The 27639-nt window shown below is 39.6% G+C and overlaps 1 protein-coding gene across 6 annotated transcripts in view; it reads left to right on the forward strand.

The window, feature by feature from the left end:
- LOC110989885 (sodium/calcium exchanger 2-like) overlaps window positions 1-27639 on the forward strand; it is a 60243-nt gene that overhangs the window by 10596 nt on the left and 22008 nt on the right. For 2 of the 6 annotated variants that reach the window (XM_087137359.1, XM_087137360.1), the window contains exons 3-8: window positions 5758-6529; window positions 15463-15557; window positions 18104-18151; window positions 20378-20461; window positions 22715-22729; window positions 24618-24653. In XM_087137359.1, coding sequence (XP_086993485.1) covers window positions 5768-6529; window positions 15463-15557; window positions 18104-18151; window positions 20378-20461; window positions 22715-22729; window positions 24618-24653 — 1040 coding nt within the window. In that variant the 5' untranslated portion in view covers window positions 5758-5767. Of the gene's footprint in view, window positions 1-3797; window positions 4430-5757; window positions 6530-15462; window positions 15558-18103; window positions 18152-20377; window positions 20462-22714; window positions 22730-24617; window positions 24654-27639 lie in introns of those variants that run through there. The other 4 variants (XM_087137358.1, XM_087137362.1, XM_087137363.1 and 1 more) reach the window with 4 other exon arrangements.

Below are 27639 nucleotides of genomic sequence, written 5' to 3' on the forward strand. Positions count from 1 at the left end.
AGAATCACGTCAGATGTTGCATAAATGCACTCTGCTAAGTGCCGCGAACCCTCACTGATGTCAAAAAGACTTTTTTTTTTACTTCGCACTCCAGCACTGTTATCACGTTTCTTTTACCCGTGTACGTGAGAAAGTGACCTCTTTTTTACGGTTCGTCTCGGGTGGTGCGTAGGCCGTCTTCACTGACGCGTACAATTGATCAATCTTCATTACCGGTACCTGATGTCACCTCCAGAGGAAGTCGCTAAAACTCTGCTAAACCCTGGACGTTTGGACGGAGAGGATTGTTCACCCTAATATCTATTGCATGCTTTAGTCAATATTGTAGAATTCGTACTGCTTAGAAAAAAAATTAACCCAGTGCAGTATGGAAGAAAATGTTTGCACATGACATTGTGTGCAGGGCATTACTTTTCGGCAGTAAGCTTGCTATGTGACCGTGCGTGCAGATTGAGCGCAGTGAAATGTTGGGATGACTGTCGACCAGTTGGCAACCTTGATCCCAGTGCTATTGCCTTAGCACTTGGAGTCGCAAAAAATGGATGTAGAAGAGAAACAACAATATTGCCACTTTGAATTGAGAGTGAGCCCCGCGCGATTCGGCCAGCCCTTAACTGCTCATCTGTTTACCTTGATAACAACAGACAGCGTGGCAAATTGTGATTCTTGGCAGATTTCTCGATTCATCCAGACTGATACCAGATTTTATTCCGGACTTCAATTCAGGGATGAGAAAAAAAAGCTGCTTATTTCCACTAGGGATTTATTGGGTTTCTTTATAACAGTAGTGCGTGCGTTTTATCAAGCTAAAACCTGGCATTTCCCGCTTTGTGGACAGGTCTCCCGCTAATGCCGTTGTGCGCATGTAATTTAAATGCAAATTTTTGCCGGTAAACGTGTGGACGTTTTCGTGTTTGTAATTGCTGTCTGCGTAGCGAGTCGCACAAATTATGTTAAAGAAACGTCTGAGAAATTGCGTGCTCAATTAAAGGACAAATTTTGTCTCAAGAATACAACCTTAATTATGTAAAAGCTATTAGTCCATAATAGAAACGGTAGTTTTAGATCAGCATTGAAAGCCTATATGGATGTACTCGAGATTTGCAATCGGACAAAATATCCTCAGTAAATATAACTCCCAGTAAGACAGATACATACAAATTAAATGTACCAAAAAGTATCAACCGTTACGCTCCCCTCAGATTCAATCGCTTTTGTGTCTATTGCAATTGTGTGACATTAAGAAAAGCTGGTAGTGGTGAATGACATATACACGAATGGGAAAAGGGAACTATTCGCGCCACGATACAAAGTTTAAAAGGCACAGTCACAGACCAATGCGTCAAATTTCAGGTAGTCGTGCAAAAAAAGGTTACAGTGCAACATTATAACTCAAACAGAGCGGTACTCAGATCTTAAAACTAAGTTTTAGAGACTAAGCCATGTTGTCTATAAAATACAACTTTCCCCTCAAAATGTTTCTGTGTCAAACCGGCAACGCTCTTTTGTACAGTGGCCCATAGGCGTACGGTTCGACAGCCATTACTTGGGGCCATCCCCTGTGTCTGCTGATCACGTGCTTGTCGTCTTTGTTCTTTGCTTGTTGTCAATCTTATCGTATCCAGAATTCCATCTTGCCCTTTGCTGAAAAGGCTGTCCGAGAATCCGACTGAGAGAAAAGTCCCCGCCAAAAGAACCATTTGACATATCGATCTGTTTGTTGCTTTCTTTATCCGCTCTTTCTGGTATAGAATGTCTCCTCCCCCGAGATGCCATTCGGCCTTCTCAATGCTTATCTCAAAATATTATGGCATTAACGCTAAAATCGTGCCATCTTTTTGGTTGTCGGCACACAATACACGATTCTGTTAGTTCGTGCTGCTCTTCGCGCAGATCATGCTGCGAGCGACTATCGATGACAGTGGCCTGTAATTCCTGTGCGGCATGGCCCGGTGAGAAGCAAGCATGATGGGTGGGATATGAACGTTTCATTCTTTGATAAGTGGCCTTCAGTACGGGTTTTTTGTGCTTTCCCAAAACATCAATATTACTCGCTCAATGCTCTATTTACAATTAGAAGATAGAAGGGGTTCGATCGATGAAATTCTGTCCGGTAAGAGTCGTTTGGCGTGTAGTGCTAAAAGGTTTATGCAATGGTTTGGAGATAAAATTTTCTTTCCATCTCGTTGGATTAATACTGCATAGTTTCTCTCCATTAAAAGTTTCCTGAAGTTAACACAGTGCAAACGGAATGGGCAGTTGGACTGCCTCATTTAATCTTGCAACTTGTTTACTGAAAGTCTTGATGGCTGTGAACGTTGAATCTGTTCTTCCCAAGTTTCCATTTCCAGAAATTCCGCTTGCGCGTAGGCTGGAACAAACTTCCAGGCGAGGTTTTCATCCTCGTCCGCTGCACGTGCACAACTTTTCTCAACTCACGCTGCGTGCGACGTGATTGCCCGCCGATTTCATACCCACCACATTTACATTTAGGCCTAGGTGTGTACAGATTTTCTTTGTTTTTCAAGGAACTACATTTAAATTCAAGAAGGCCAGGTAACGCATTGATAATAACTGGCAAAAAGAAGGAATTGTATAGACGAAAACAATGCTCTGAAGACATTTATGAAAGAAACACAGGACACGCCAGCCTTCAGCCTTACAAAATAATTCTCAGTTCAATAGAGGCAGGCTGGATTGAATAACAGTATTCTTAGAAGTTTGATGTTCTTTTTCAAATTGTAATTATTATTTTTGTTGCACGCCGTAAAACTCCTTAATCAATCGGGATTAATTCCAGTCTGCATTGGATTTTGTCTCCGAATATAACTGTCTGTAAGACGCCTTCAAGGGCGCGCTGCCGTCTACACGCTTGTTAACGGGGCAACAGCGCGTGAGAACGGGCTGTTGCCGGGTAATCCTCCCCTAATCACCTTGCCAATTCCTAAGTTGGCCTGGCTTCAGCCGGAGATTTGTCATAAGCTTGCTCACTCAACGGCTTTACTGATATAAGCCGAATGTTAAGAAGCTCCGTTCCTTACGGCCAAACACAACAGCGATGTTGTGCAAGAGGTTATTCCCTTTCGTGCTTTTTATTGTGCGGGAGCGGTATGTCATAATACATGTATACGACGGCTTGGTGTGACTGTGGAGATATGACAAAGTTTTAATACAAAAGAAGCATTTAGACATTTAGAATGTTAGTTAGGCTTTTTAATTTAATTAATTAATTAATTAATTTTGATTAATTTTAACGATGATTTTAGAATTGACCCTGTTATCCCCAGAAGCAACTTTGTTTATTTTTATTTTCTTTTAATTATTTTTGCGCCCGTCGGCAACTCAGTTCATTTATTCTTGTTTTTCTTGTTGACGTGAGGTATATGCTTTCATCCACATAATGTGCATGATTATCAACATTTTTATTAGGATTTCCAACATTTTTGAAATCGCAGCAACAATGTCGATCATGTTTGAAAATTCTGTCTGCATTCGTACAATTCGGATTTAATGGTTGTGGGTTTTCGTCCTGTTAGAATTAATAACGGTGACGCATAATGGTTTATTACTTTTTATTGCCATTGATGCAAGGAATCATTCTTCTTTTTTTTACTGGATTCCGATGTGTTCGTATTTTTATAATCATGTTTCCTCAGCAGTTCATTCCGACCCTGACTAGTCGTAGCCTGTCGCGTCAGGCAGTGTTCGTTGGGTGGTTTATTATTCACCATGACGTCAGCCCTAACGACGTGAGATGGCGTGCGGCACAACCGCTGATAGCATACGCTCACTGATGAAGGCATTACCAAAAATACATGCGCGTCGTATCGTGTGCTGTGTGTAGCGTGCGCAACCCACCGACTGGCGAGAGAGGATCAATCCCCCAATCAACCGTCTGTGTATGTTTGCTCCTCCATTGGCGGCCTAGGTTTCCATTGTCATCGGTAAAGAGGTGGATTTTCTATTGATTGGAGTTGTTGATATGTAAAACAAGCCACCCGAGTAACGGTGCTGGGCTATCCTGTAAGACGTTAGTTCTTGGCTGTGGAAAATCATGTCTGTGTTTGTCATCATAAAATCGTATTTTGTGACGATATGAAAAGTCGGAGGAACAATTAAATTGTTGAGAACTTTTCTATGTATACTGTTTTGGATTTACATTTACGAGGCACAAATTTGTGAAGTTGTAGGAAGGATGTTGGAGATTTTTTTTTCAATCGCGGCATGATTATCCTGAGTCTTCGTGAGTCTGATTGACGAGAGCGAAGCGGCAATGGGGACTCCCGAGAAAGATTCCCGGCGGTGAATCTGCAACAGATGCGCTGACAAGCGAGACGGGAAATCGGAACCGACATCGATCTGCATATAATATCGGGCTGGATTTGTGCGAAAAGGAAATTGTTTTAAGCGCATTGCTGTCACGGCACAGGTAGGTTTGCAGTAGTACAGAAGCTATCGACTTGGCGATTTCAAAGTCGGGGACATCGGCTGGTTTAAAATAGAATTGGATGAGGGTTGTTGCTCTTTATAAGTGACTGTCATTCTGACAGAGTTCAATTGTACGTATTTTTTGTTCCATGTAGTCATATTTTAATGCCGTCCTTCGTATGTTGAAAGTGGGAGATGAAATATGACCTGTACATAAATTCTGATCACATCTGGAGCAATAATTTGTAGCAATTAGTCAAAGCAGGCCCGAAAAGGTTTAGCCGAAAATATTACGCGCATTCCATTTATGATGATTGCAAATCAGAACATAGGGATTCATTAACTGCGTCAGGGTTGCATAACTTCACGAGAAGACATGCAATTTTGACGAGGGGGGGAGGGAAAAAGGCTTTCTCTCTGTTTTGCCATAATGTTTGTGAATCATCCGAGTTTACAAGCGGGGTATATTGCAATTCTGCTTCGTTTGTAACACTCGCACGTTGTTCATCACTTGAACTATCTTTTTTGTTTTTGGAGGGAGGGTTCACCGTGAAAGCCACATCTTTGCTTTACCTGATGGAAAAGGCGCTGAAATTATCAATTATAAAGACAGTCTGGTTAATGGCCGTTTGCATCATCGGCATGGAAGGAAAGATTTCCATATCCAGACATAGAAAACCCTATGAGTCTTGTTGGAAATGTTCTGCTTTCTAAGAAAATTTTTCAATATTTTCAGCGCTAAATTTGACTTTTAAGGACATAGTATCACTTTCTGTTGGCCAATTAACCACTGCAAAAGAAAATAAGTGATGTCCATGAAACTTTTATTTTTCCATGATAATACAAGTTTTCAATGGAAGTAAATAGTTACGTATAGTAGTATTTAGATCACCTGTTATTCAGATCAAAATTGGTCTTATATGGATTAGTGGAAAAGCCTAGCTGCTTTTGGTGTAAAATGGGCTTAAACAATATTCTAATGTTTGTTTGCATGGGTTTGTGTTTGCATGATAATGTCTCTTTAAGGCAGACTGCCAAATAAATAAAGTGGCTTAAGCCCCCTACAAACCATTAATTATGTCTTTTGCTCTTTGGTAATTTTTTTGTAAATCTTCATCACATCTATTTTGCTCTTAAACAAATTTGCATCTTTTCCTTGACAGTTATTTCCAGTACAAGTAATTTACTGCATATTACTTATAGTACTTTGCCAGTTTCAACTTCAAGTAGAACTTCAAAACATTTCTTAATATTTCAGTGGGAACTGAGGACTATTTTTGAGCCAAAACTTGAATAAAATAACAACATTTTTATGTATTTGTGCTCCAGGTAATCCAAAATGGGCAACTCTCAATCAGATGGGACGCTTGTACGTCATTACACAAACTATAGCAATGGCTATGTTGTGGAGTTGTTACCTTCAAATAAACAACCCTGCCAGAGCTGGTTACTGTTGCCAGCAGAAAACTTGTGGCCGGTTCCTCTGCGCGGCATACTTTACATTACCGCCATGCTGTACATCTTTGTTGGAATTGCCATCGTGAGTGACATCTTCATGTGTAGCATCGAGATGATCACCAGCAAGAAGAGGAAGATCCTGCGCTGGGACGCAGAGAGCAAGAAGCACGTGGAGAAGGAGGTGCTGATCTGGAACGAGACGGTCGCCAATTTGACACTCATGGCCCTGGGGAGCAGCGCTCCTGAGATCCTCCTGAACATCGTGGAGACCTGCACACACTTGCATGAGTATGACCCTGACAACCCCACCGACAGCCTGGGGACATTCACCATCATTGGCAGCGCCGCCTTCAATCTCCTCATCATCACAGCTATATGTGTCTCCAGTGTGCCTTCGCCTGATGTCAAGAAAGTCAAGGAGTTTGGCGTGTTTCTAGTAACCTCTGTCTGGTCCATCTTTGCCTACATATGGATTTTGATTGTCGTGGTCTGGAACACACCTGGCGAGGTGGAAATTTGGGAGGCCTGGGTGACCTTGTTGTACTTTCCTTTGTTGGTTATGAATGCTTATTGCCAAGACAATGGCTGGTGGATCAGGAGGCCCAAAGTGGGTGGGGCTGACACCCAGTCTGGTAGTCAAATGGTGAGTTAAATGATAATTTGATTCTCGCTTTAATTAATCAGTGAGTGAATTGCTTACTCCATTCAAGATTTGGGATTGTATGAACAGGTATTTTGTAAAATTGAGTCTCTTTCAGAGGATGAAAAACCAAGTGCTAAAAGTGTACTGTGGCCAAAAACCATGAATTCAGTGAAAAACTCTTGCCAAAAAATTTCACCTTAACAAACACGAGTCCTACTTATTTTACAACTTCAAGAAGCTCCAGTTTGAAAGAAACGTTCCTAGAGTGTAAATGATAGTGCACAAACTTTTAAAATGAAATTCTTGGCATAGCCTTGGTTTGTTTTCTCGGTTCTTTCAAAAATAAAGAGTAGTGGTCCTGACTCGTGTAAAGCTCAAGATATCTGCCTATCTGCTGTCAAGCCTTGGACAGGAAAAGATGTCTGGCCTCTGTTGGATTTTGTAATTGATAAAACCAAAGTCACTCAACATGAAATACAGCTGTTTCCTGAATTCTCATTGAATTTTCCCCAAGGGCCATCTGTTTGTTTGGAAAATAAGATTTAAAAGATATTGGGAGATACCTGTGCCTTGATGTATCTCTGTCTTGGTGCTCAACATTACCCATTCAACTCCAGGAAGAGTGTCATTGAATAATTATCTGGTTTGCATCTTAGGGCATCTTTGTCATTTTTAATGGAGTATCAATGGAACCCTGTAAATAACCACCTGGGTGTAAAGGTTGATTACAATACGTGAAACATGCGGCGTTGATATCTGAGGTTTTTTTTCTGTGTCCGGAAGCAAGATAGCCCCAGTAGCCTTTCCCCACCAGAGAGACCATGGGTAAAGTGGACCTTACACGTGAAGTATTTTGTAACAGGCATGCACCTTTTCCTCAGATCAGCTGATTTCCTTGTTTTTCACTTCACACTCATGCTTCTGAAATTGAAGAACACTCTACAAAGTTTTGTTAAGATTGATTTCCTCGGTTTTTTTTTTTTTTTGTTAAAGTCCAAGTTCCATGCCCGTTGTGAGTATTGGGGGTGTGAGAATGATACACTGCAATCATGACAACAATCAAAAGAGACTGTTTTTGGCCCTCAACTCTAATGCAAACCCACGATTGGAAGCAATTAAAGTACCCAGCCAGCATTCAGGTCACATTATGCGCTTGTCTTCTTCCACCTGCTAAGGTGTTTACAATCAATCTCCAATTTTAAAAGTGTGGAATACAAGTGCTTCAGCATTTTACTTCCCCAGTAATATCAAAAATGATTGTAGTCACTGGATTTTGTTCACAAAGAAAACAGCCTTTCATTGCCAAGAATAAAACCAGGATTCCATTCTACACAATGGCATAAATGGAGTAAGGCCCTATTTCCCTCAACAGACAGTGGGATTAACCTGTTTCTTATTCACCATTTGTTCTTAACCCGAGTGATGCTGATTCAATATGAAAAATACGGTTCTGTTGATGTTTTTTCGTGTCTTGTATGAGTCCATACTTCACCACTGCAAATATGAAGATTTGATATCTTGTAACTGTGATGGCCATATTTGCTGCAGGGGTGAGATTTCTCAGCTTTTCAGCTGATTTCAGCTTTTTTGTTTTAGATTTCAGCTTTTTTTTCTTCACTGGCTGTGTACAAAAGTATAGGAGATTTTCACAGTTCAGCTTCTTGATGCCTTTTTTCAACTGTTTTCAGCTCTTTTTATCATTGGTCAATTTCACCTCTGTTGCTAGCTTTGAAATGTGTTCAGCTAATGGGTTCACAAATTGGTGCTTGCATTATCATTGAATATTAACCAGTTGAAGGCTGCCATTATTCAAGCTATAGTCAGAAGCTGACATCCGGCATGATGCAAGCAACTGTAGGCCATACTTACAAAGAATGACTTTGATATTCAGATCTTCCAGCCTTCGTTTCACCATATAGAAGAGAAAACTTCATATTTGACCTGGTTTAATTTAATTCATTTTTCACAATTTTCTTTTTAAAATTTTTGTCAGTGTGTTGAAAAGAGTAAAGTTATAAAATTTTGCTGTCTGCAGTGTAACCAACCAGCCATAACAGCATCAGTCTTCTTTGTAGTTTCTTCTGTCTTTAGTTTCCTTGAGTAATTACCAACCAACTGAGACAGAACCATGCCTGACTGTTATTTTAATTCAGTCCTCTGACATTGACTTATTAAAAAAAACTTTAATAAAAAGATGTGGCCTTCATGAATAAGGTTTGAATATATTAGATGTGGAAAGTAGTGGTTGTGTGCACAGCTGAAAGTCAGGAGTTTGTTTCAATTTTTACACTACCAGTTAGGAACAATTAAAGGGTCCATACCATTCAATTCCTATGAAAATGGCAAATGAAAATTGAAAACAAGCTTAAAATGAGAAACAAAGGCACATTTGGAAGGATGCACTTTAAAAACCTTACGTCGGATGAGACATGTAATCATCTATGATTGCTATGCCAGACACCCCAATGAAGTATTCATCGACGCAAGTCATTATGCTAGCTTCAGTTGTCGTGTCTGATTGCCTTGTGCAGGAAAGCAGTTAATTCCAGTGGAGTTTGACCCTTCAGAGTCTCGTTCCCCAGAAAGGGAAACATACCAAAATATTGGTATGAATTTCCATTTACCAGGGTACCTTGAAAAAATGCAGTTGATTTTCATGACAATTCTGTCAAAATTGGTCATTCATCAGCATCCAGTCCTCGAATTGTTTACTTTTTTTGATGAGAAGTAGACAATCAAATTTCGGGTAAAAATTGCCGGCCTGTAGAGTTTGCAGAGAAAGCTTTATATTCAACTCCAGATATTCTTACAAGAGTAGTACCCAATAAGGGAAAGGACCCTACTTGCTGTATATAATGGCAGAGTTTTTGTTTGAGAAGATGGAAGTCCGGTAAGGTTGAAGAATCTCTTGTCCAGTTTTGGGGGAACAAAGTTTTACAATGAAGATGAAATTAGTTCGTAAAGCTGAGCATCTGACTCAGTAAGATCAGACTTGAGTTGTTGTGTGTAATGATCAGTGTGTTGAAAAGCACTCTACTTCCAGCCTGGTTTGATTCCTTGGAAAGCTGCAGACCACCATGCAAAGTGCTGGCATTGATTTGGTGACTTGAAGGCAATTTGGGGAGGGAAGATTTTACTTCAAGCCTCCAACTACTCGCAGTGCCAAAACTAACATGTGTTTATGTGCAAAACAGTGCATACAGTTGTAAGGCTTTCCTCCAAAGGAACAAAACATCGGGCCAAAAACTGACATTGGCGCGTCACTGTCCTTCTGCTGCCTTCGATCTGTGTTCGGGTGTGTATGGCTCGTTTCCTTGAGCACTGGTCAATACAAGGCTCTCAGGATGAGCTCTCTTCTGGCTATTGTTCGCCACCCGAGAGAAAGAGTGGTGAGAACCATGGATCTATATTCAAATGATTCGCAAATAATGCACGCTTCTTTGACGCTGGAGTGCTCGGTCATTGTGTGTATAAGACATTCTGTGCACATCAGTTCTCTGAAGGGATAGTGAAATGCATTTGAATATAACTGGAAGGCACATAAGATAAACTGTTTACTCAATGCTTTACTTCAGCTCTCCTGATGTTACATGGCGACTTAAGTTTTGAAAAAAGGAAGTGGTTATGAATGTGTAATAGTGAGTTGGGGGTCTTGGCTTTTAAGGTTGAATTTGAGTAGAATTATTAACTTTGAGGAGAGTCAACAGAGTACCAATGATGTATTACACGTGACAGAGTTTTTCTGGTTGGTAACCTGTCAATTCACACAGCACAAAATAGCAAAAATCCCCATAACCCTGTGGCAGCAAGGCCACTCAACAACTCCTGAATTTTTAGTAGACTTTAATTACATGTACTTGTACCTTTTTGTATGCATACATACATGAACATGTACATGTGCATGCATTTTCTGCTAGCATTTTTTTTAGGAGTGGAAAAAATATAAAATGATTTCCCAAAAGGATCTGTCTGCACTCCCAGGCATTATTTTCCCATTTAATATTTTTTGGGCACTTTGTCTTTCAGAAGAGGTGTTGTTCAAGCTTGGGACAAAATTTCTAAGCCACCTCTTGCCGAAAAAATGATTGGAAATTTTCTGCAGCCAAACAGTAGACCGAAGTAATAAATCAAAATGCCACTTGTTTTTTACAATATATTTTGACCTATTATTTATCCCAAGTACTGTCACAGAGGGATTGTGTGAGAAAAATCACACTCGGCAAAGTGCTGTCCACTCATTTTCCGTGGATCGTTCACCGTTTCAGAATCATTTATGTCCAGTGTTTGTTCAGATATGGACGTGAAGAATAGCAGTGGGACTTGTAGTAGTTGTATAGTGTTTGAACCACTGGTAAATTTACTCAGACCTATTTATGGGGCACACGTTTCTGAAGTGCGTGTCGGGCTGTAAATTTGCAACAAATTGTCTGCAGTGTTTTTCTGTGATGCAAGACATGTTGCGTCAGAAAGAATGACCGCAGAAAGGAAATACGTATCATTTTTGGATGGTGAAGAGTGTAGTTATTGCACCATTTTTACAAAATTTGACAGCACTTTCACTTTTCTTTTAACATCTGACGATTTACTAAATGTGTGTTGATTAGTTGGATTGATGCATATTCAGGCAGAGATTGGTAGGATCATACTTAAATGTATTTCACCTGTGGATCATTAAAGCAGTTTTGTATACCATATGTTTTCATTTTCAAAAGGCCAAAAAATGCTTACAATTTATTGTGCACAAAGTACACTCACCTACTGTACATGCACAGTAAAATAGTTAGTGTGTTAACAAGGGTATAAAAGAATAAACAAATAAACAAACAAAAACAATCAAAAAAGTAGGTAGCAATATGCTTGAAAAGCATACAAGTATAAGCAAGAAATGGAAGAGTAAGCACCAGCATCCGTAATCTTTCCTCTATTCACCGTTGTGTGGTGTACAGTTATGGGGGGAAACTAATTACATTTTCTTTGAAATATCAGATTACCGGATGTGTTTAATAGGTCATTCGTTATTATCACAGTGCAATGCTGGGTTGGCACAGCGTTGCGATGGAATACTCATGGGAGGGGAATTCACTCTGTACGAATGAAAATTGGACTGATGTATTCATGGCGGGGGGGGTCTGGACTGGTTATTAGGTCAATATCTGTTAGCTTTACCGACATTTCTGGCATGGGAGATACCTATTTACCTTTGTAATCAGTCGTACATGGGTGTGTGTGTGCATGGTTTGACCGTGTCTCCCGGAACATTTTGCTAGTTGCTCGTCACTCGTCATCAGTTGCCAGTGCTCAAACTAGACACCCACGTGTCTTCCTGACACCTGCTTTCCTCGAATGTCATAAAGTGTGAAGCTAATGTTTAAAAGAAAGGAAAATTAAATAGTAATATGTAACTTAGATGACCTATATGGACGTTCCACAAGCTCTTGGACAGACACTCAGCATACATTGGTGTAAGGGAAATTGACATCTCCCTGACACAAAAATACATCTTTGGAAAAAATATACCTACATTGGAGATCCATAAAAGCCTTTGCCATTTGGATCAGCTGAAAATAAAATCCCCCTTTTGTCAAAGTTCTGTGATATATTTAGTACTTGTTTGAAGTTGAGTGAACTTTGAATTCAGCTTGTTTGGTGCTTTTGTTAATTTGTCATGGTGCACTGTTTATTTTTGAGCGCTTACGTTCTTCTATGAGATAGTGTTGTGAAAAACAGTAAAACATGCTAAATAAGGGAATAACTAAACTGAAGTTATTGTTTCACTCATGAAAGTACCGGGCAGTCATCTTACTCTCTATTGAACATTCTTTGCTTCTGATTAACCAACCACACAACCAGCAGATTGACCGACAAGTTGACCAATTTGACTAATAACAATTTGGCCCAGAGACAAAAGTCCACCCATGAGTGACATAGTGAAACACCAGCGACCATGCCTGAATTACAACCCAACAGTATCTCCATTGTGGCGTGATGTTCCTAGCCCAAATTTTAAATTTGAAATATCATTTCAAAAAATCCTCCCGAGATATATTTTGCCAGTCTCTGTGGCTTTTTCTTGTTTGCGTTCACTCCACGGTATTCATTTGGCCCAATTGGCACAAGAGATTGTATTGATCTTTCACACTGGCCATTTCCCCAATCCTCCATGTGAGGAAAAGAGATTTCTGTTTACTCAGCAAATATCCGAGCACAAAAGGCAAGGGGAGTCATGCTTCAGTCAACACAGAACTTTTTGACTTATGAAACAATGGAACAGGAATGAAAAAAAGGCATCTGGCTCTATTGATAAACAGCTAAGTGTTGCACTCACTACTTCCTGACCAGTTAGCAAAGAGTTTACATTACAGTTGAGGATCTATTTTGTGAACAGGTATCATTTCATTGGCAAAACCTCTTTTAAATTTTGATGTTGACTGTCAAATATGGATCTACATGCAGTATCTAAATGTATTTATAGAGGTGATGCAGTTTCTGTCAAGATCCATGTAGCTCAAAGTTACGGTCTCAACATACCTCTTCCACTGTGAATTTCAATGGCATTGAAATTGTGAGGAGGTACCTGCCTCCTTCCCCAGAAAAAAATTGAAAAATAACAAGGGGTTGGAAATTTTACACCAATGAAAAAAAAAATTAAAAGTTTCTGAAGTGCCCAATTTGCTTTTTTAAAAAAAATCAGAATTAACCCTCTTCCACTGTTAATGATTAATCAGTTTGTTGCAAATGAACGCTTTCCCCTGGAAAAAATACTTGTGGTGCCCATGTTCAGTTGTCCAGAAAAATTGTCTCTTTTCCAGTAACTCCTGGTCACAAAATTGATTACTTTTAGTGTGTAAGAGAACTCCTTCACAAAATTTGTACAAATATCACAACAATCTCCTAATATTTCATAAGCTGATAATCATGCATGGTAGGGTTTAATCTGCGGAATCACCCAGGTTTTGAGTTTGTCACTCCAGCAGAGAGCTAGACACTCTCCTGAAAATGGTGAGATTTTTTTTTCACTGAAATTATCTGTATCTGCAGGTGTGTGTCGTAGGTGAGTGGTTCAGGTCTCTATAATGTTTGATCTGCCCTCGAGGTACAGTGCATTGAGTGAAAAATGTTATGCCAGTGACGCATGGAATATTCCATTAGCAGCAAGCCAATATGAAATGCAAATGAAGCGGAAGAGGTCGATAATAACTGAGTGAGGGAAAAAGCAATTTGGAATATCATTTACCGAATTAGCGCAAAGGTCATGTACATGGCCTTTTTGTCTGTTGGACGTTACAAGAACCTTCCACCAACGGGACGGAACAATGGATCAGTCCACTCAGAATCCAGAACATTACTGCCAAAGCAAATAAGATACGGACAGATCCATTTTTGTTCGAGCTCAACGACTTGCATCCGTTACATATGCATTCTCTTGCACGTCCATTTGGTCTAGTTGCCACGGGCATGAGCTGATCGCATTTTTTCCATCAACTGATGCAGACTGATCAATAGCGATTTCCTGCCCGGCGTGGAATTTAACACGTCACTCGGTCACTCTGTTAAATTTTGATTAACCGTAACATGTAGACACCAATCTCTAGCACTCGTGATTCTGTCAACACGTTTTTCTTTATTGTATTTAAAGTATGTCAGCTTGTTAAAAGGTTTTTGTAGTTTTTCTTTGTACTGAATTGGTTCAATTCATGTCACTTTCAACTACACTACAGATAGATTTGTAGTTCATTGTTGTATTTAATTCCATCTACTCGTGCAAGTTGAATAAGTAAAGTTCGTTTAATAGCAGTACAACAGCTTTTATAATAAGCCTTCATTTTTTCCTTATTTATGGAGAAGGGGTTGAATCCTTTTGTCAGGTCAAAAATCACTAAGCTCTAAAACATCTTCTCTATCGACAGAAAATGAAACCTTAATAGGTGCAATCCAAAGCCGTTTTTATTTTGTCAGTTGTCCAAACCACTGCACTGTTCTCATCAAAATGGAGCCATGCTCATAAACACTTCCTAATTTCCGTCTCTGCAGACAGATTCCCTCCTTTTTATATCCAAACATTAAAGCCTAGGGCCAACAGAAAATACGTATTGGGTTTCTGATCCTACGTTAGCTTGAAAAATTTGATCGTTGACACTTTCTTTATTAGGTATCTGTAATTCTGCGTGTGTGTATCATGAAAAATCTTCCATTAGGAGAGACCCTTTTCTCTCTGCGGCGGATGCTGATACGTGTTTATACTAGGTGGAGAGGGACAAAAAGGGGGTAAAGTGGCTTGCCCAAGGACACAACATATGGCCTGCACAATGCAGCTACATTGGAATACCTCCCCCCCCCCAAAAAAAAATTGGGTTAGATTATCTGTTTCAAGGGAATCGGATACCAGTTCGTGGCAGATTGGTCCCCAGCCAATGCCGGTGCCCATCTGGACTCATGGGCAGAAAGAGTAGAGTCAGGGTAAAGTGGTTTGCTCAAGGACACAACACACATGACAACCTCACTTGAACCTTTGGTCCAGCAGCCGTGTCCAAATCGGGCGATCTGTGGCTGTAACTTCAGTTTGTACAGTTGAATCACTACATTCCAAATAGCCATAGCCATAGATGAGAATTCCTTCCTACTCAGCACAACCCAGAGACGACTATTCCCTTGCCTTGTCTTCTTTTTTCTCCCCCAATCATCCCAGTATGTAGACTGTAGTAGTTAACTGCTAATGTTTGCCATTATTCCTCACGATCATTTCCTGAGTGTGTTGCACTAAATCCAAACACATCAAAAGAGGTTTACTTCTCTCTGGTAGTTTCTGCAACAATAGAACAACTGCCTCCTAAGTAAAAAGCAAGGTTCCAACCTCCAACGTCAGGGCCCAAGCACAGAACAAATATCCTTCTTTTTACATGTGGGGATTAATTTCTTGTAACTTTTTTTTTCAGAATGTTCGTGTAGTGAACGGCAATGTGAAGAAGCACCTTGTGTTCCACGGACCTTCGCCACAGCTTGCTGCCTTAGAAGCAGAAAGATCACAAAGGTAACCATAGCAACAGCTTACCAATAATGACACTCAAAGGGTATAGTCTGGTCATTGTTCAGAAGTAATTCCAACATCTTATGAGAAAAGGATTTTGGTGAAAAGTCTCTCTCAGTTAATCTGAATAAAAGACAAACAGTTAATGTGAAACTCAAAAGTTAGTCAAATACATTTGTACACCGACCGAACAAAAGTCAAAATTAATGTATAAAGTGTACCCATGTTCCAAATCCAAATCTACTCTTTTTCCTCCAAACATTGAAACTTTGCTTTGTCACAATTCTTAATAATCCATGGACACGACATTCGTGAGAATAAAGTGGGTCAGATGTTAAGTTGAATGATTATGATGACAAATATCCAATCAGGAAAAGCTAGATCTGTGACTGAAAGCTTGAGTGAGTGGAAGAATTTCATGAAGATTTTCTTGTTCATAGGTTCAGACAGATTTTGGGAGTTTGCTGTTATTGGTAATAAAAAGAAAAAATAGAATGAAAGACAGTGTACACAGGAATTTTCTAGAAATGGAGTTGGCTACGATAAGTTTTAATTTATTATATGTCCAGTAAAAAGATACAGGTTCTGGATGTTTCTCTGGGTCGGTTGAGTAACTGGAATTTTTTTTTGTATCTTGTAAAATGTGAATTCCTCAGAATGAAAATAAAGACATTGATCCATCCATGAATTGCTGCTCCATTGTCCTCTGCATCAAAGCAGAAATGGTGGGGGGGGACAAGTGGGCTGCTTAATTTCCCTCCTCCTTGGAAAGGGAAAAAAAGAATAAAGAACTGGCTCAAAAAGATCGAACGGGATAAAAATCTGCAATTTTCTTGAAAGTATTTCAAAATTGGTCCCTACCACTGTGAATGGTTTACCAGTTTGTAAATGACAAGTTTTTTGCTTTCCCCCCAAAAAACCTGGCGACACCCACGCTTTCCATTGACGTCTACCATGATTCCTTGTCAGATAATTTTTGTTCTCTGCACACCTTCCACATTCAGGAGCTCTTTCAGTATGGTCTTCTATCAATTACAGAATCAATTATCAGCAAAGTGCTTTTCAAAGAATGCTTAATCCGACCATTAAAAGGGAAAAAAATAGTATTCATTAGTACGTGTTGACCTTTTCCCATCAAAAAACCTTTTGTCTGGTTGAACCCTTGATATCTGTTGTGTTGCCTCTGTCGGCATCACCACAGTCATTCTGTCTGGAAGACATCGGCTCATCCATTTTTGTTCATTATAATGAGCGCTCAATTTTTTTGCAAAGGAAAGGGTTAGGGGGCTGTGCAGGAGGCAGTCAATTTTGGCTGAAAAATTGACGTTTGGATGAAGGAAGAATGCATATTGGCCAACTTTTCAAATACAGGCAAATGCCAAAATACTGACTGTTGAAAGTCATTTGTCAAATATTTTGTGCAATATTTCTCAATGTGAGCTCATAGTTTGCAGCACTCTGAGGTCCCGTCACAGGACCGGGTGTTGGCTGTACACAGTGGCCAGTTGAAGTTACTCCGCAGACTTCTTGGACGTGATATAAGTGCAAAAGCAATAGGGAATTAGGCAGATATTCATGTGTATGCCATCAGAGGCCCCAGGGGCGGATCTAGGCGGAGGGGACAGTTGGGCAATGGCCACCCCCCCCCTAAAAAAAGGAGCCCAGCAATTTTTTTTTGGGGGGGGGAAAGTAATGAGAGAATGGCAATTTTGTTTTGGTGTGTTTCATCTTTCTCCCTTTCGGAAGCATGTCAAAAGTCCTACTATGTAGCCTCATTCCTCAGAAAGACTCTCAATGGTTACCTGAAATTTTTCCACATTTTTGAAGAAATTTCCATTCATTTCCATTAGAATAAAAGAATACATGTAAAGTATACCCTCTTTCAAAAAGCTCCACCTTGTGTATGTCAGCTGACCCCGACAACATTCTTCTGAAAATATTGTCACGATTATGAGGACTGCACAACCTTGGCATTTTACAACAGAGCAACCTACATCTCCCTACACTCTAAACAAATTAAGCCGTGACCCAGAGACAAATAAAAGTACTCCATTAAATCCCTTCAGTTATCCTTTGTCAACTGAATTCTCAGTTGATATGGTTCCATGTTGGCATGATTAGATTTGCCATCTTGCATTTCGTGCCCAAGCATTAAATGTGCTCATTTCAAAGGGGGTGGGGAGGAAAAGGGTGAAGGAAAGAAAGACAGAAGCTGGTGTCCTGCATCTTTCATTCATCTCTTCATCAGTTTGCCTGCAACGATTCTGCTCATCCATGCATGCTCTAAGAAAATAGAGGTCAAGGAAAATTCCAATTCTTGTTTTGTTATCATGCATATCTAGCTGGGATTACTATGAGCAACATTTGAATACCAACAGGCCCAAATCTATCTAGGTTTCAGTCAATTCTCTCTTAGGGTCAAATGTTTAGCTTGCCAGCAGTGTAGCAGGCAGGAGCTTTGATCAGTACACAGAGAATGCTTGTGTCAAATAAGAGTAGTTAAGGAAGGCTTTGTTTAAAATTCCTCTTTGTTTTTCTTCACACTGCAGTCAAATGAACTTGAAGACAGCAGCCGATGAACGGACCAATGATATGCTGTAAGTTACCTCCCCTACCCCTGGCACCAGGCTAGGAAACCCATCATTGGCATCATTTCATATAAAATTTTGACCAGACTTAATCACTGCGGAATCCTCTCTACAAAGTAGAATGTCGGGTATTTCTGAAACAAAGTAGTATTTGTTTTTCTAAAATGAAAATCAATATCATATTGCATTTTAAGTATCAAAGAGTTCTTTTCTTGCCTGTCCCCATTTGCTGATACGATAGAATAGATGTTGATTTGAAAACAATGACATTTTGGAGTCACTTCTGGCTTGCACTTAGCCAAGGGGTGTACAGTTCATGGCTAATAATTGCAACCACAAGGTTGTGACTTGCCAAGAATGGTACTAATGGATTTTGGTAACTTGCTCTTGCATAATATACGAGCAGATGACAGGGAGCCACTCCAGGCTGTAGATGTTGCCATCCGGTAAAATATAGATGAAGACACTCTGCGCTATACGTTTATTGCGTTTGTGCCGCTTCCACGCTTGTCCCTTGTAGATGACATGAACTGATTATATTTTGAGTAGCCATCTTAAATATGCAGAGAGGCCACTTTATGTAAGAGAATCATCCGTAAAAACTCCTATTCATACAACTTGAAGAAAATTTGACACCTGAAAAAGTTCTATGGCAAACCTTTCAAATTCCAGTCCAGCTGTTCAGCCGAAATTTACATAGTCAGTGGTAGCAACAGCATTCTTCTGTAGCAACAGAATTCTTCAGGAAAATGAAGTGAACTGTATATCTATTTATCAGACAGATAAATTTTGTCTTCTTGTGTGTTGGTCACATGTTGAAGAGCACAAACAGTATAAAATGCGACTTCTCATCCTGTAAAGCCAGAAATCACTTTTAACTTCTGCTTCAGTTGTTGACAAATCCACTAACTGTGGTAACAATATCACTGGTCATGTGCAGTGGCCCCCGACCAATTGCAGTTGAGCATCTTGATGATTAGGCCTTGTCGGAATGACTTGATGGAGACTTGAAATCATGCTGGACTTTAAGTGAACTGGCTGAGGCCACCACCATAGACTCATACATAATTTCAAGCCATACCCATGTGGTTCGGATACAGCCTTATTGTATGGAGTCACTGTTCTATGACAGAGTGTCTAGTGAAATGTTGCTGGATTTGTCTATAGATACGTTTAGTTTAATTGGCAGTCGTAAATCATCCCAACATTTCCTTCACACATACAACATACATGCTGGACTGTCCGTCAAAATGTCACACAACGAACATATGGCAGGTTTGTTCTTAACAAAACTTACACTCTCATGGGAAGATGGGAGAACTGTTTGCCGATAGAATCTACAATGGTTCACCGATTCCAAACACCAAGTTTAATTACAATTCTGGGAAGAAATAAATGTGTGTATGTGTCAAACAAACATGCTTACCCTCAGGGCTGGCTATGCCTTGAGCAATTGCCGGGGGAACGTGACTTGAATAGATTAATACCAGACAGTTTAAAATAACAAGAGGCCAAAAGTAGTCGGGCATTGCAGTGTGGGGGTAGTTTGTGACATGATTAAGAAACAGGCAATCGATAAAACTGTGGAGCAATTTATTGACCCAAGATTCTGCCCATGTTTTCATTTAATACATTGTTGCTTTGTTTACCTAAATTGCATGAAAGGGTGTATGACTTCACCTTTCCTTGGTAACGCAGTTTGTGCCATAGTCCATTCATCTGAAGTGCACTGACGATCACATTCCTCTCTGTATGATCCCAGAATTTACCAGCAATTTTCTCCAGCATTCAAAATTTGTCACGCACTTCCTGACAACCGACGGAAATGTTACTGTAGTGTCTTTCCATCATCTGAACAGTTTTTACATTAAGTTTGACCATGGATAAGTTTGTCCTGTTCCAAAAGAAATATAAAATGCCAAAAATAGAAAAAAAAGGTGAAATCAGAAGAATTCTTGGAAGTTTTGATAAAAAACATTTGCACTCCTGGAGTATTTTGCATTACATGTGACAGAAGAATTGCTTTGAAAACATATACTAAAATTTGGTACCCACAATTTCTTTTCACCCAAAGTTCAAAAGTGCAAGCTTTGATTGTGATAGATGCTTAATCAGGCTGTACTTACAAGGGGGTTCAAACAAACCTCTGCAAAATCGTCAGTTAAAATGCTGGCATTTTTAAGCCTCGTTGCCTCTCATTTTACTCTGGATGGGAATCTCCCCTTTCTTTGACAGAGTCTTAAAGGATTTGGAGGCAGCCCCTGAAGATGGAAGAACGGAAAGAACAGAAGAAGAAAAGAAACAATTGGCCAGAGCAAGGTAAGACTGGATTGTGTAATTGTAATGTTGATTTCATTCGTAGCTTTAAAATTTCTTTCACATTCAAGACTGTTGTGACAAAAATCCCCTTCTTTGATACCTGTACTGGGCTTTATTGGAGTGCCTTACTAACAAACAACCAAACTAATATGACAGGAATTAACAAAAATGATGATATATAGTTTCAAGGACCATTTCCCAAACCTTGGCTTTTTTCTGGCTTCATTTGGCAAAATAATTAAGAAGCTCAATGTTATAACTGAATGGGAATCTTTGAATTGTGAAGTGTTCAAGTAATTAAGACAGCGCACCTTGTTTTAAGACCCAAAACATTCTATTTCATGCTGGTACACCACAGCAAAGCTTTCATTCACAACATAGAAAGATTTGTGTATAAGTGGACTTTTAGCTGTTTCAATAGATTAAGAAAATATTACTTTCTGCCACATTTCAAGACTAGTGAGTACTGTTTTCAGCCTATGGTTGCGAATGCCCTTCTTCAACTATTTTCCAAAGTTTTACGCTGAATAATTCTGGTGGTCAAGTTCCATTTTAACAACCACTTAGTACAGCAACATGCTTGAATGCTGATCATCTCTGCATATGCCATAAGTCCATGCAGACTGCCTCCTTTGATTTTTTCCATAATCTTGTAAGTGGACACAAGATTGCATCTTCCATATCATGAAAACCAGTCTGAATTTGCAAAGTCAGTGGCAGAAATAAAGACAAGCGTTAGCCCTGAAAAGGAGCCGATAAAGGTGATCAGTGGTCAGTCTTTTCTCAAGCATTGTGCATGCCATGCAAAGACTACAATTTAATAATTGCAGCAGCGGCCTTGACCAAAGGCTAAGCAGGAGGATTCTGTTTAACGAACTGATGCATCGTCTGTTAGTCTGTTTGGCGAGTAGAAAGCCATATTTTTCATCATGTTGGAAACGAGATACCCTGCATTTCATTTCGGGAGGACAAGTGCCTTGTTAATGACCATCCTCCTTTCTGGAGACATGTATATGGAGGAAAATTCTTATGCCTGACAGAAGCTGTTGTCGAGAAGTCGCTGACTCCCTGAATCTTAAGAAATTGTGTGACTGACCTGCCATTACGCCGAGTGACCTCTCATTGAACCCTAATCTTGTTCAGTTCAGGAACTTTTGCTTATATGTAAATTGTAACTGTAAATCGTTTACATTGAAAATTTAATAGATGTTTTCAGCTCACTTTCACATTTACATCCCCGACCTTTTAATGTGGTTGTGAACCAATACAGACGTTGGAATAGTGTGCAGCTTATAAGAGTAGCTTCACAAAAGACACAATTGGTCAAAAAATCAATCAAATGAGAGGAATAACACAGAAATTGGGAAGGCAGCCTTGACCAAAAGTAATGCAATATGTAGCATTGGCATTATTGGGGTGGTGCAATACAGTAAAGGAGATGTAATCATGGCAGTATTATTAGATTACTTTTGTCCCTGGATCACCACATCATGTTGGCATGTCTGTTTCAATTGACTGTTTGCTTGGAAGCTGTGGTCTGTAAGAACATATTCTTTATCAGTGAACTATTTGGAGCTTCAAACTTGACTGCTCAAATAACAATGTAATAATGTGCTGACAAGTTTACAAAAGGATAAATCTTGGATCATTGTCTTAATAGTGAAACAAGCCATTATAACTTTTACATACTCACTTTAATGAAATTAATTTGTGTTTAATGTTTAGTTTACGTCAAATCAAATTTCAAAGGTGTTCATGAAATAACTCAGTGTCCATTGAGAATTACGCTGCTACGTATATATGTGCCAAAATGAGTACAAATTGTACCAATGTTTTGCAATCAGATATCCCAAATTTTTCACGCAAAAACCATTTCTCCAATTGCCTATTCATAATTTTTACTGAACGTCGTTGGTTATTTTCATAATTGCCATTACATGTATTTGATGTGTATGAGCCATGTATGAACAGGACTATATATGAAAAGAGCTGTATGACTGCTTTTAGACTGAAGATTATTTGCACATTAACACAGACGTTCCCTGTAAAGTGTCTCTGGTTGTTATGCAAATTAATTTTAACATTTCAGCAATTAGAACATGCTGAGTTTGACCTCCATTCCTGACTGAACGAAGGTTGGTGTGTTTTTTAATTAACCCTAACCTTGTTTCTTCCACTTCTTCTCTTGATAACACTGGCTCTCCTCACACCTCTGTGTCTGATGCACACTACCCCTGCACCACCGATTAACAGCAGTAGCAGAAACCGGTAAAGTAAACCCCTCTCTTTCGCTGTCAAAAGTAGTTTTTTACAAGTTGTGGTGGTATGTTGATTTTATGAACGGGTAGCCCATGCCTAGTAAAATGCCAAAGAGTCTTGATATTGTGGAAGCAGTCATCATGCACGCTGGGGGTTGTACATTAAATGATGTTAATTTTTAAATTGCTCTTTTTTACATGTGCTTAGGCACATACTGCTCCTGGTTCAGAGCTTTGCCAGCAGTTTTTGGCAGTGAACTGTTCCGTTTGCTGGTAGTTTTGTGAGAGGTTTAGTAGCTTCATTTGGTCCAAACCCTAAATTGTAAAACACTGGTTTTTTCCTGTTTTTTGGTTAAAATTTACTAATCTAGCAACAGTCAACAGCTGTGTCATTCAGGCATACAAATTTTCCTCGGATAAGCTGATTCCCTCTTTTTTGTCAGTTTGCAAAGAATGTTCCCCTTTTTGTCTAACTTCTGGTTGTATGCCTAATTACAAAGGAGAAACTGCACTCGTGGGTCATGTGCCGCTTTTAATCAGGGGTGTGAGATTTCAGCTTTCTAGCTAATTTCAACTTTTTTTGTTGAGATGTTGACCCTGATTTTCAGGTTTTTGTCCACCTGGTCTGCACAAAAATGTGGGAACTTTTTACATTTCAGCTTTTTGTTTGCTGAATTCAGCCACTCTCAGTGTAAGTGGCCATTCAAACCCCTGTTTAATTTTAGATGCATATTACATCTGTTTGGTAAATTGTAAACACGCCATTAGTTTAAGCTCACGTACGACCCGCACATAGGCAGTACAGTTTGAGCACTGCGTTCTCTTATTATGGTCAAGATTGCTCTATACATTGGACGGGTGTTCTCATTTTAAAAAAAGAGGAAATATAGTCATTTCTTTATGATCTGAAAATGGGGGCATTTGTATGAGCAGTGGCATGAATAATTCACAGGGATTTCCATTGGGACTGATGCATTTTTGCCTGAGTTCCTTTACCTTAATTGACTGGAATGAAACCTCCATTAATATCCCAGGCTGGTATTAATTTGAAATGTCACTGCGTGTGAAGACGAGTGGGTTGTAGATGCAAATACGTGCCTCATTAACAGGACAAGGTTTCATCTGCGCAGGAAGACAGATGACAGGAATCTCTCAAGACTCAAGGTGGCAAACACGCAAAAATTGCTTCCCGCAAAGGTTGTTTTTAGTGATCGTTATTCTGAGCTTTCTAAAGTTCTCAATTATTGGCCAGCCTCCCTTGTTCCTGTTTATCTCCGTTTGGGGATAGACTTGCGTGTTTTGTCATCTTTTTTGGGGGGGGTGGTGTGCTTGTTTGTTCTCCCATCAGCCCTTGACAGGTGCTTCTGTGTTTGTTGGAAGATTATGGAGCGGTAAAACGTTAAAGAGAACTAATGGATGTAACTATCAAATACTGCTCAATTTCAACCTTGATCATTTTTAAAGGTCATTTTTTGGTAGTGTTGAAAATGAATACATTGGTTGTGTGTACTGCATATTCATTAATTCATTATCATCAATATTCCTTAATGTGAGCATTGTGCATGCTGCTGTGTTATGCCTGTCATTTGTATGCCCGTTTTTTTTTAAATGCAAGAATTGCAACTCGAAAAGAAGTTTGTCTGGAGCAGAACTCAGCATGCTTTACTGGTTATTTCCTTTGAAGAAACCATTACATGTCCCTGGCTTTCATTTTCATTCATTAATCCTTGCATGGAATTGTCATCTTCACCAAGGACTTACTCATTAGGTCCATGATCTCAATAAAAAAGAATGCCAAAAGCCCTCCAAAATAAAGCACTTCATCGTTGAAATTTTTGTGTGGATATATTTGAGCCCACCTAAGCTTAACTTGCATGTTAATGTTTTATGTTTTCCAGTTATATGTACACATTTACTCCATATAACAAGGGCGGGTGAGTGCATGCCAGCAACTATTCTCTTGACAATAGATAGAAAGATCAAGCGTAGACACTCCAATAGAGTAGGAGAGTGTTTGTTTGGTTTTTGTTTGTCTGTCTGTCTCTCTGCCTGTCCATCATCACTTTTGGGTTTTCACAAACTCTGTAGATAGATCCACTGGAAATTGTCCAGCAGTTTGGCAAATGAGGCACAGTTGCATTCCCCCCTCCGGGGTGGGGGGAATTATGCTGCAGAGCTGAAGCAGAGAAATGTCCACCCTGACTAATAATAACTTCATTCAGTAAAAAACAGGCTGCTGGCCTAATACAATGTTCGTATAGCGCATTTCAATTCTAAATGGCTCTTAATGCGACTCATGCCGTGTCCCTACTCACCGGTCCCAGAACTATTCCTACAAACCATCTCAACTTCCTTAGGAGTAGTCAACGATAGGTGCAACCATTTCTAGTGGCTCCTGGTTTATCAACCTCAATAACCCTCTCTGCTCTCTCAGGTATCCCTGTATAGGCCTATACCCCTGGTGGAGAGGCAAATGAGGGCAAAGTGGCTTGCCCAAGATCATGACGAACGCTTCACTGCAGGATTTTAACCCAGACCCAATCATGATCAAGCGTTACCATCTCTAACCATTTGGCCACATATCAACAAGTATATTTCTTTATTTATGACCTATTCCAAGCAGTTTGCCTGCTTTGCATGTGAACTTGAAGCGGCATTTCTTGTCAAGTATCCTCACTTAGTTAGGATCAGACCACAAGAGAAAAGTTCTGCCCGGGGATATATTCTGCAATCTCTGATGTATATAAAGAGTTCTGCAGAGAGTGCATGCAGGGCATTTACTTGGTCCGATAAGTGCAAACATTGTCAATTTTTCTTCATTACGTGTGAGAATGGGGTATCAGTTGGTCGTCCTGCACAGCGATGTGAATACAAGTCTCAAACTTTGCAGACGGAAAGTAGCATGAAGCCATTTTATTTTATGGAACGTAGATACATCACGTTGGCAGAAATATGGCCTTTTAATGCCCACCTCAATTGTTATTTCATGAGCCATTCGCCCGTAATGACCATCCCCAGAATGAAACAGCCTAAAGGACTTAGGTTGTCATTGACAAGGTTGCCACGGCAACGGTGACAGACTTGCATATTGCTTTCACTGGACAACAATGACTGCCCCTGCATGTAATACCACATCTAATAAGATTGAATACGTCTTTTCTCTTTCATGAAAAAAGAATGCATACGCCATATTTTTGCTGTTGTAAAAACATATATTGTGATAATTTCTCGACTTTTTGAAATGTCTACATGTTATTGTGAGCCCCGCACAAATAGGTATCAATTAAAAAAAAAAGGCAAACAAAGAAATAGCTTATTTCTTACATTTCAAGTAACTAGGACCCATTCTAAGTGGACGGTTTGTTTTGGATGGGGGCTGAAGTACATTGTCAGAGAAATCAATTGTGTTTCTGATATTTTGAAACATTTCGATGCTTTTTAGTGTCAGTGTTTTGGCTTTATTGCAAAATGGCATTAATCTGTCATGTTCAGGGTGGGGTCAGGAAACATTGGATGGGGAAGGTATCGCTGTAGAGCTGCCCCCAATTGTTACTTTTTGAAGATACCTGGCTATCGCTTACGACTATAGCCGGTCCCTTTATACTTCAAGTCAATTAGTCATGGTGGTTACTAGTGTGCCTTGTCTGCCAGCTGCTGTTACCATCATGTCATCATTTTTCCATGAGCAATGGGTTCTGAGGAATGATAATCTCATCACTGACTCGTTTTCTTCTCCCACCTCCTTGCACCTGATGATGCATATCTTCTTTTTAACAAATCTCCTCTTCTGTCACTAACACCATGCTTAGTTAGCCCCAAACTCATGGGGCATATTTGCCAGGGACACCTGTAAACTTCCTGAAACTCTCTAAGAAATTTCCACAGTGGAGGACCCATGGTTCAAGTTACACTTGTCTTTGCACATGAACTCCAGGGACAGGCTTTCAAAGGGCATCAAGCCCATGAAAAGTGTCTCAGCTCAACCTCCCTAAATCCAGCAAAATCCTTCAAAACCTGGTGGATTTTGAGGTTAACAGATGGGTTATTAATTATATATAACAGGTTTTGCCCTTACCCAATGTATATTAATAAGCACTCTATGCTCAGTGCTTGTCAGAGAGCTTGTGAAAAAAACCCTCATAAGCTTACTCGGGTGGGACTCGAACCCACTACCTCCTGCTTACTAGTGCAGATGTCTTAACCACTCAACCACTGAGCTTGCCGGGGTCAGCTGGCCGGTCTGAGTCAAATGAAGCAGCGGGTACCGCGAACTATTTTCAAGATGGGTCATTGATAAATTTGAAAATTCTGTTTTTTGGGGGGGTGGAGGGGGAAATTTAGGCCTAGGGTCCAACTTCTAAGTTACATGCTGTACTTGTCACATTACAACATTGTACACTCAGTCATTTAAATAAACATTAGTGAAGAGCAAAATATCCAACATAAATTTTCATCTCCTGGCAACCAAAAAATACATCTCCATGTCTCTAAAATCCATCATATAATCTTCATCAGCCTGAAGTTGACCAATCTAACCGTTTCTCTCATTTCCACTTTTAATCCACACGAATATCATCAACTCACTATATCAGGTTTGACAATATAGAAATCATTGCTTTTACTAATTCTCATTTACATTCTATAAGCCTCTAATACTCAACAACTTTCAGAGTCGTAGCTTTTTTTCATTGAGATAGTAAAGTATACTATGCATAGCTGTGAGCATCTCAAAACTCTTCAAAAACTATTAGAGAAGGCTAGTTTTGGAAACCAAAAAATTATGATTACATTGCAAATACCTACAAGTTAGTGAATTTGCAACTAACATTCAGTTTTGTGGTAGGAAATATTTCGATTTTTTTTGGGGGGGGGAGTTTTGCTGAAATATGAAGGCCATGGAAGATAAAAAAAAAAACAAGA

The sequence above is a fragment of the Acanthaster planci genome, linkage group LG05 (genome assembly GCF_054643075.1).
Source record: "Acanthaster planci isolate LZ-2023a linkage group LG05, COTS_SCS, whole genome shotgun sequence".
NCBI lineage: Eukaryota > Metazoa > Echinodermata > Asteroidea > Valvatida > Acanthasteridae > Acanthaster > Acanthaster planci.